The following is an 11,000-nucleotide window of genomic DNA, read 5'->3' on the forward strand; positions in this document are numbered from 1 at the left end:
ACCCTTGCTGCCTGATCCTGTGAGTTTTGGAAAAGTACTGTAATCAATGCCATGTTGTTAGGATTTCTAGAGTTAGACAGCTCATTATAAATAGTGTGCGTCATAATCATTCTAAGGTTTTCTGGATGCTGTGACAATACTTCCCTAAAATTAAAATTAAAAGCTTGATGCAAGTCATTGGACAAAAGTGAGTTCCCAGACAAAAATTGTCCTATTATTTCAACTAAAATCATTTTTTTTCCAAAAATTATTACAAAGTAACTACATGACTGATTTTTATCAAATAAATACCATAAGATGTAGAAATCTTTAAAGTTTTATTGTTCATTTGGTCATTAAATTATTCATGCTCATTTTACTTATCTGATGAGATGAACACAAAGAAAATATTTTTTGAAAAGTTTGCTATGTATTCTAAACAAATTAGAATCGTAAAAAATTTGCATTTGTGTTTAACCTATCAGATAATGAAAATTAATCTCACAAAAATTATGGCCAATTAAACGATGAAACTTTAGACATTTCTTCATCTTTTGGTATCTTTTTTTATAAAAATCACTCATACAGTTACTTGGTAATATTTTTTTGAAAAATATCGATTTTAGTTGAAATGATAGGATTTTTTTTAGTGAGAACTCACTTTTGTCCCATGAGTGTATAAGTGACTGTATACTTATATATTTTTCAATCATTTAAAAAAAAAAAATCAAATCTTTATTTTTAATGTTCTTACATTTGGTGATGCTGTTTATGGACATATTTTTTGAAAAAATTCTTAACTCTTGGGTCGTAACTTTAACAAAATAATTCTGCAGAATACCAAACTTATGTTATGTATAAACCACCTTTAATATGTGTACTCTATATTCTAATTTATACCTTAATAAATATTTTCATTTTTCATCTATTTTTGATCATGTCAAATTTCCATTACATAAAACAATGACTTTATCTTACTCTATAACCTACTTGAGACAAGCCAGGAAATGATTGAGTAAAGGTTTTGTTTTCATCCTCATCTTAATCAACAATGATAAAACCTCTGTATCGTTAGGATCATTCTGTCCACAGTTTAGACACACTGACATTAAAAGATCCTGAGCTGATCTGGTTAACTGTAAAAAAAATAATATTGAAAACACATTATATAAACTTTTAACCTGTCAAAATAATTGAGCAAATGATTATCTCCCTTCAATGAAAATCTGTTCTTGTTTATATATTTGTCCATCCATTTCTTTGTTGTCTCATTACAAAATATACAATGTCAACCAATTGTTAGGCCAACAAAATTTAATTAGTAGATTTTCATCCAGATTTTATTTTTTTAAATTTAATTCATATGAAACCCTCTTGTGACTTGTTCTTCATACAAATCAAATTAAATGCAAGTGTAATAATAAGCTAATATCATAGATTATACCACTGCATCGAGTGTGATACGATATTTATCCACTCGAGACCGTTAAATTTTCAAATTTAAAACGCAAGGCTCGCCGATCGTTTTAAATATTTAAAATTTAACTGTCGAGAGTGGATAAATATCATATTACACAAGATTTGGTGGTAGAATCTGTTTCTCTAATGATTTTCAAACAATAAGCAGGCAAACGTATTCCTTCTTTTCGAATGATCTGCAAAAAGATATGTTCTTTTTATGTGATGTCATCAGGCATGGTCGCCTCTTTTTCATGCCTTCACAATAGGAAATTCAGAGGAAAGCAAGAAAATTCGACAACATAATCGGATTTTAACCAACGAAGAACTGAGATAAAACAAACCACACGTTGATTAAATTTTGTTATACAATGGGATCAGAAAGGGATAAATTGATGAAGAGTTAGAGAAACATGTATACGGAATACAATAATATCTATAATTCTTAAATCAATATCTCTGATTGTCAACCACTGTGTTCTACATGCAATTGTTGCGTTAGAAACCTATTTATATATATTTAACAGCAACAATGTTGTTTAATGCTGTCTTCAGTTGGACTGCATACACCAAATTTAATTTGCTTTCCAAGGGACAGTTTGTAGTCCCCATAAAATAAAGCAAATGTATTAGTATGCAACATTCATAAATCTAACAAGATCGTGCATGTGTCAATTTTTATAATCCAGTTATTCCAGTCATGTTTTTTTTTTGTACCAATGTGTTCTACAATTCTTGCACTTTAGATAGCATTCGCAGTCCAAATTTCCTGACACAAAGTCATTGTTTAAAAAAAAATTGCACACTTTCCTAATCACAGAAATTTGTGAAATATCGCAATTTGCGTTCTTGGACGCCACTAGTACTCGTAACTGGATTATTCATGCTCTTCTCATAATCTATCTAGTTAGATGATGTTGCCATCATAGAGCAGCAGAAAATGTTGATTTTGCATTTTGTTTGGTTGATTACTCAAAGAAATGTGAAAACTGAAATTTGAAACAAGAAGATTTGAATGAAAGAAATTATCAACGATTACCGGTAACGGAAATGAATAAATTCCAGAAATAGTACTTTTTTAAAAATAAAACAGATCAGGGTGGGATCTGGAAGATCTGAAAAGAGCACACACTTTAAAACTCATTACTAGTAAGCTGTTGACTTATTTTTTAGGTCATTCTGTTCAGTTGCTCTTGATAAAAGTGAAGAAAATATTGAAAAATTCCAGGTATTGGCAAAAAGGAATTAATTGTCTGAAAAAAACTGAAAACGCTTACAACAAACCAGCTTTTACTGCCAAGGTGTTGACCAAATAGAAAACCATTTTGTTCAGTAGTACCTAGAACAAGTGTGACAGAAATATTTGCTGGATGTAAGATGAACAAATGGATGAACAAGATGAAAGCAATAATTTTCCTATGGTGGAGACATAAATAGCTTCTGACGAGCTAAATACAAACCTTTGGATTTTGAAGCCACATTTCCAATTTCTGAGCAGACAGCAATCTGACTTCACCATATCCACAAGTGGATGTCATCAACCTTATTAAGTTACGAGCGGTAGAATCTGTTCCCTGTCTTCTATTTATCTGTTCCTTAATAAGATCTATTACAAATGTCTCTATACTGTCTTGTTGGAATGGGTATCTGAAATTAAAGTAATAAGAAATAATATAGGATCACAATTTTGATGACTTAAGGAAGTAGATCACGGTTAATGGATATAACTTAAAAAAATACTGATATGTTTGTGCCAATCATTTTTATAACACATTTATATTGAACAAACCAAATTTGTAATTTTGTCTCAGCTAATTAAATCACTCTAGATGTTCACCTTACCAGTGTTCCAGCTAGGCCGTTTTCAGAGGGCGCGGCGCCCGCCCTTTTCCGAGTGGCGCCCTGTGCCCTTTTTACAGTTTCCAGGTCGCCCTGCCTTTTTTGAAGATCGATTGCATATTAATTTGCGTATTGATATGATACACTAATTACTAAATTTTACCTGGGGAAAAGATTATGACTTTGTTTACCACCCCAAGCTAATCAATGGTTACAACTGGTGTCATAATCTGTTGTTATAGGTAATCCGTTTATCGGATGGGTCATTAATGATCATCAACATTAATTCGTTCAAATAGAATCGGTCAGTCGGCAATTATCTTTGAAGAAATGTGCATACAACAACTTGGGCACAATTTGCGATGTTTACCATAGTTTCATGGAAGAAACGTAATGACAGAAAGTTGGAAAACCATTATAAACTCGTTGAAGACATTGTTTTTCTTGTTTTCTGTAAAATAAACAGAAAATTCAGACGTATTTGTCATTGACTGCCTTCATTTTTGATACCAAAATAACAAAATCGGCCGCCATATTGTGATCATATTTACATCATATTTACGTACTGTTTATAATCCTCCAAAGAAGGAGCACACCTGAATAAAGAAAGATAAATCAATCTGATTTTTTTCCTAGTATTGAGTAACCCATTTACATATTCTAAAATGTGTCTCCATACTTCTTGCTTAAGAATATATATGTTTAGGTATTTATTTTGAGTTATGGGAAAAGTTAAAGAGGGTCTTAGTAGCAGTGTTGGTAGGGTGCCTTGGTCATCTTTTTCTGTATTCTTTATTTTTGATACTATTTTTCACTGTTGCTTTATATCCTAAAATTGTGAATTTACTGAGCACAGCTGATTTGTGCTGTATTGCCATCAAGCAAAGCAGGGGTAGAAAGGTGAAACTGGTAAAATGTGGTAGACCATAGAAACAGTATGAAACAGATCTCCTTTCAAAACATACTGCATATAAAGTTCAACTGTGCCAAGCAATGATAAAAAAACTTGTGTGACAAGCTGCTTGACAAGTTTTTCAGCCTTAAAAGTAGAAAGATAGAGTTATATATGGGCTAAAGATGTTGTTCTTGTATAACCTGTGATTCAACGAATAAACACAAATGTTTGATTAACATCTTTTATTAAAATATGCCCTTTTCATATTATCATATCGCGCGTTAAATGCCCTTTTTCAGGATTGGCACCCTGCCCTTTTGAAAAACTAGCTGGAACACTGCTTACCAATACCAAACAAACAACAATAAAAGAATCATACCTTGGAAATACATTAATATCCAGGTCACCAAATAAATTATCAGCTGATTCCATTTTAACATTTCCATCCTCATCTTCTACAATTACTGGACTTGCTGAAATATACAAATGAATAGATGTTCACATAAAAAACATTTTCTCAACTTGGTGTTATTATCAATTAGTTAAGACATCAAATAACAAGAATGTGTCCATAGTACACGGATGCCCCACTCCCACTATCATTTTCCATGTTTATTGGAGCATGAAATTTGGGTCAAAACTTTTATTTGGATTTAAAATTAGAAAGATCATATCATAGGGAACACGTGTACTAAGTTTCAAATTGATGTGACTTCAATTTCATCAAAAACCACCTTGACCAAAAACTTTAACAAAAACTTTAGCCTGAACTTTGCACTAACATTTTGCATGTTCAGTAGACCGTGAAATTTGGGTCAAAACTTTATTTTGGCATTGAAATTAGAAAGATCATATCATGAGTAACATGTGTACTAAGTTTCAAGTTCATTGGACTTTAACTTCATCAAAAACTACCTTGACCAAAAACTTTAACCTGAAGAGGTACAGACAGATGGACGAACGAACAGACGGACGAATGGTTGCAGAGACCAGAAAACATAATGCCCCTCTACTATCATAGGTGGGGCATAAAAATCACAAGAAAATATCTGGCACCAACAACTGATTCTTCCCAAATTGTACATTTCAAAAAGAAAACTTTTCTCTCAAGGGTTCAAAATATGAGTATGCTTTGAGGAGCAAATAATACTTTTCAGCACCTGTAATTATGTGTTACTACTCATGATGTTATACAATTTAGAAACTTTTTTTTTAAATGACAGTGAGCTTGACCCCTTACATTTATGGGCTTCTCTGTCTGTCCTATATCATCAATTTGTTTAAGTTTCATTTCAATCAGGATAAGGAATCTGAAGATATCCTTAAGAAACCATTAAAAAAATACCTGGCACCAATGGTACTATGTGGTATGGGATTTGCTCGTTGTTGAGGGCCGTACGGTGACCTATAGTTGTTAATGTCTGTGTCATTTTGGTCTTTTGTGGATAGTTGTCTCATTGGCAATCATACCACATTTTCTTTTTTATATCTATTTTCAGTAACAGTGTCATCGACGGTCTCAATCTTATGCCTGAATGACCCAATGTCAATAGGGTTTTCCCCTCGCTATATCTTCTATCTGTATCAGTTTCACTCCAACCAAGCATGAGATATCCAAGTCACTATTTAGAAACCATTAGTTTCTAAACAAATAGACAGAACGATAAACTGATGAACAAAGCTTATGCTGACTTAAATTTGTCTGTACATACCTGACCCACCTTGAGATGGTTCTGACTGAAGGAGAGATTTAGGTGGTAGATTAGTATTGAAGGCAGTGATCACGTTGTCTACAAATCCTTTACAATCAGAACGATCTATCCACACTCTGTCTCCTAATGAATCATCAATGAAAACCTGAATATAAGAAAAAAGTTCTATTAAGAAAACATAGTCCAACCAGTACGGTACATGGGACCAGTTCAAATAAAATTCTCAGAGAATACAAATATTTTAATTTTCCATATTTCTATGAGAATTTAAATCGCAGCTGTTCTGAAAAGTTCAATATACTACACACGTTGTTTTAAATACATTTGTATTGTCTTGTATTATCTCCTGCCAGAGACTCAACTCCTTATAGTACCTCATTCACTTAACAATCTATTTAAGTTAAATAATAAATTTTCAAGTTTGAACATCTTGAGTGGATCAAATTCGGGACTTACCAGGGGCGGATCCAGCCATTTTAAAAAGGGGGGGTTCCAATTACATGTCCCCATTCAAATGCATTGATCGTCCAAAAAAAAGGGGGGTTCCAACCCCCGGAACCCCCCCCTCTGGATCCGTGCCTGCTTACAAACTGATACAATTTCTCTAACCTACCTTCACAAATTCATCGGGCCAGTTCTCTTCCTCTATAAAGGCAGCCAGGAGTATACTACACATACAAACAGACACAAGGGGGTTCCCTTTAGATTTGAAGTTCAAGGATACATCTCTCTTTAGTGTACTGCATATAGCCTGAAATATATTATACATATAAAAAAAAGATGTGGTATGATTGCCAATGAGACAACTTTTTACAAGAGACCAAAATGACACAGAAATTTACAACTATAGGTCAACGTAAAGGAGTAGGGGAATTAAGGCCTTGATTTGGCCAAAAAAAATAAAAATGTTTGATGTATTTCAAATTAGCACATAATCTTTAAAAATGCATAGGTTTTGTTGCCATGGTAACTTGTTCAATGTCAAATTAGTTTTGTTTCTAGGAGTACCTTGTACCGTAGTACGTTTGTCAATTATTTAAGAATACATATGATAACTTTTAAATTTGCAGTAATTTTTGGGCCAAATAAGGGCCTTATTGCCCCTACTCCTTTACAGAAAAGACAACAGATATCATTTGTCTGCTCATCCGTGTTTCTTTCTGATTGAGGTAAATTCTTTTAAAAAATCTGTGTGGTTGTCAAAAGATTGATAACTGCTGCAATCAAACTTGTTTTTCTCACTGTGATGACACATTGGTGCCCTTAGGCTGTTTTCTGCTCTTTGCTAGGGTTGTTGTCTCTTTGATGCATTCTCCATTTCAATTCTCAAGTTTAATTTTTGCTCCAATTAATCAACCCATAAAGTAGAGTACAGAGACACAAATGGAGAGGTTGCATGGTTTTAGCCGACTATCCATCTACTTCTACATTGTACGTTGAACTGTCAATCTTGACCAATACACAACGCTTCTGGTAAGCGAAGGCAAAAGAGTATCCATTCCTTTTCATTATAATTATCTTTTTCTGATGACTAAATCACTTACTTCAGGATCAACATGAAAATAATTTAAAGATTTTACACTGCCACCATAGATAAATTTTGTCAGTCAACATTTGCATTTTAATAGTTATGAATCTATTGCTGATTAGAATGAAAAGAGTAGGTACCCATAGCACAATTATTAGCATTGATTCTATGAAAATCTATTGACAATCAATCATAATTTAGCAATATTTATCATTGTTCAAAAATAATTAGCGAAAGGGATTTAATGAAATTATTTTAAATGTGATAACCTTTTTATTGCAATGATTATTTCATTGCAAAATTCACTGAAAAAAGGTAAAATTAGAATGTAAATGGGAAATATGTCAAATAGATAACAATCTGACCAAAGAGCAGAAAACAGCTGAAGGCCTACAATGGATCTTCAACATAGCCTGAAAAAATACTAGACTAGGTGTGGAATCCATGTTCACCAAATAATAGTGTATTATATGAATTATGTTCATATAGCTACATTCAAGTCATGCCTAATCAGAAAAAAATAAATAAGTGAATTTTAGCTAAGAAATTTTGATCTTGCTGACTGATTATTTCCTTTCTCAGTGGAGTCGAGGGATATGAAAAATTATCGCTAGGAACTAAGGGAGCACAAGCTGGTTGTCAATGAAATTAACAACGTCGTCATAGGTAAAAAAAGTGATGAACAGATTATTATTGTTCATCTCAACTCAATTGTTTTTCTCACTTTGGCCGTTGAGATAACCAACAATAATCTATAATTATTACCCATCATAAATATATGCATCCAAAGCTTACCTCTATTACAACTTCATTGTTAAACAAACTAGGTTTTTCTTTAGCTAGGTGCATCAGTGTCAGGTACATGGCTGTTTCTGGTTTAGATCTAAGTTGTTTAAGTTGTTTGACAGCTCCACAAATTAATGCTTCCAATCGTTCATCATTACACATATCCTCAGCCTCCAGTATCTCTTCCAACAGCTCAACTCCATCAACTATGTAATAAAGACACAAATAATTGCTAAGACCTCCCATGATGTCTTAATATTGTTATTATTAGCAAGCAAACTTTTTGCTTATCTACATAAACTACATTTTTTTTATATTGTAAAAACAAGCTTTAAAGGTATACTGATTGATTGAGTGTTGCTTGCTTAACGTCCAGTGGCAAATATTTCATGCATATTTAGGACGAGAACAAGTTCACAATAAATACAATAGGTAGGTCTTGTCACAAGAGAGGCCATCTGGGATAATGGTCGGGAAATTTGGACTGCCACTGGAAAATGAGGGTATATTGAATAGGGACAGAAATTTTGCCTTGCAACAGGCCACATACGGACCTATATATATATGTTTAAAGATTCTTATTACATTAGGTTGAGGGAAACATAAGTTTATAAAGGGCATAATTCAATTAATTAAGGTAAAAGTGATGCAAACAAATTCAAAGGAGTAGCATTTTTGACAAAAACCATCTAAAAAGTGACATATTATGGCATAACTGATAGATTTTTCATATTTAAGCTTGAATTGGAGCGTTTTCAGCAACTAAATCAGCTAAAATATTTACATATACTAATTGATTCGACTAAGTAGACACTTAAGTGCTTAAAAAGTGTCCAAAATCTTTCATCAGATGAACCTGAAATTTGAGGCCAAAATCAGCCTTTACCGGACCTACTCCTTTGATCTGTGTTTTGTGGTTATAAGCATTAATGTGTATAAGTTTAATAACATTTGGTGGAGTTAAATTGAAGTTAGTCTTAGAGATTGCCAACCAATTTTGGTACAACAGGGAAGTATTAATTTGCAACACTTATAAATTGTAATAAAAAGTTAACAGTACAAAAATGTCATTCAAAATGCCTTTATACAACTCAGATCCCTTTTCCAATTTGAGATTTTTAACTATACCTTCAACAGCCAGCTCTTCATATTGACTAACAGAACTAGGAGCTGGTGAACTCCTCCTATCAGTATCAGTTCTTCCAAGGGGAGTAAATGTCTGTCCATGAGATAAGATTTTTGGCTTCTTCACTGGAGGTGCACCAGAAATCCCTGGAGCACCCTCTCTTTTCTTTTCCGGCTTTTTACTGCTAGACTGTAATCTTGGGAGGTCACTGTCTGCTGGTGACTTACCCTTACCAAGTGCTATAAAGTCACCAGGAGGTGCAATATGTACTGCAAAATATAGAGAGAAAAATTATAAAATCAAATTGTACACAGAACTATTCACAGTGTAATGTTTCCTTTTTTGTCACTTTTGTTTTGACATGCCTTGTTTTGGAATTTTTATAGTATATAATGGGGTAGAAATCACATGTATATTTCCATTGCATGAAGGAAATATTCAGTTTTGTCCTTGGAAAGACATTATTGACCTAACAGATAGCCAATGGAATGTTGCATTAACAATGCTGGATAAGCAAAACAAGTTAACATATTTTTAGTGTATACTTTTTTGGTTTCACACTCAATGCAGTGTGATATATGCATATATGAACAAGAATTCTCTCTTCAAGCCAGTTTTAACACCACTTTTAAGCACCGCATTTAGGCTATTTCGTGGGGGCCAGTTTTTAATGGTGGACGAAGCCGGAGTGACTGGAGAAAACCATAGACCTTAGATGGGAAACCCAAACTACGAACAGTGGTAAATTATCCTGCAGATTTGATACAACTGTTCCCCAATCCCAATCTTAACAAAAACAAACCCTTTAAATGCACAGAGAGAAAAATCGGTTAAGCATAACACACGAAGGAGTGAATCTGCACCATTGCACATTTGAAACAATTAGTGCCATCAGACATTAAGATTAAGGATTGTGGATATACATGTACACAAATCTCAAGTTGGTTTACAATTTAAACAAATCTATAGGACTGAGTAACAGTTATTGATTGGCAAAATCAATCTGTGTACATGAAAATAGTTATCAAAGGTACCAGGATTGTAATTTAATACACCAGACGAGCGTTTCGTCGACATAAGACTCATCAGTGACACTCAGATCAAAATAGTTATAAAGCCAAACAAGTACAAAGTTGAAGAGGGTATCCAGTCATTCTGCCCCAAAACTGATCCAGCCCAAAGTCAATCCGGCCCATAGTTGTTCCAGCACACGTCTATCCGGCCCTATTATCATGATTATAAAATATGAATAAAATATGCTCACTATATGGAGGAATTTTTGACAAATTTGAACAGTATAAACGGAATTTGCAAAAAGTGTCGATGATGGATGACAACAGGTAAGTGAAGTATTGGAGTACCAGTTAAACTAAAGAACTATTTTAAATCGATACGAAACTGAGTGTTGTTGTGTCTGTTTGTATAGCAGCTCCAACATATTTTAAAATGTGAAGATATTTTCCATGTTGACTTTGAATGTCATCTTTGTCATGATGAATTTGAATTTATTTACTTCTCATACAGAGTAGCGAAATAAATATTTACAGTCCAATGAAACCCTTAAAATTTAACTCATCATGTCTTGTTTAACCAAATCATTTGTCAATAATTAGTCTATATATAATTGGTTTGTTTATTCAACAATTGTCTAATGATTGTGAACTAAGGTAATGTCAC

At 33.2% G+C, this 11,000-nt stretch overlaps 1 protein-coding gene across 3 annotated transcripts in view; it reads right to left on the minus strand.

Moving 5' to 3' along the window:
• The window catches only part of LOC139489270 (integrator complex subunit 1-like), a 65,946-nt gene that overhangs the window by 53,081 nt on the left and 1,865 nt on the right, over positions 1-11,000 (minus strand). For 2 of the 3 annotated variants that reach the window (XR_011656177.1, XM_071275534.1), the window contains exons 2-9: positions 9,326-9,592; positions 8,207-8,403; positions 6,497-6,634; positions 5,884-6,028; positions 4,551-4,644; positions 2,898-3,084; positions 970-1,115; positions 3-144 (exon numbers count right to left, since the gene is read on the minus strand). Coding sequence is in view for 2 of the 3 variants with exons in the window: in XM_071275534.1 (XP_071131635.1) it covers positions 3-144; positions 970-1,115; positions 2,898-3,084; positions 4,551-4,644; positions 5,884-6,028; positions 6,497-6,634; positions 8,207-8,403; positions 9,326-9,592 (1,316 nt within the window). In the remaining variant the exon portion in view is untranslated. The remainder of the gene's footprint in view (positions 1-2; positions 145-969; positions 1,116-2,897; positions 3,085-4,550; positions 4,645-5,883; positions 6,029-6,496; positions 6,635-8,206; positions 8,404-9,325; positions 9,593-11,000) is intronic. The other variant, XM_071275535.1, reaches the window with a different exon arrangement.

The sequence above is a fragment of the Mytilus edulis genome, chromosome 9, assembly GCF_963676685.1.
Source record: "Mytilus edulis chromosome 9, xbMytEdul2.2, whole genome shotgun sequence".
Lineage (NCBI taxonomy): Eukaryota > Metazoa > Mollusca > Bivalvia > Mytilida > Mytilidae > Mytilus > Mytilus edulis.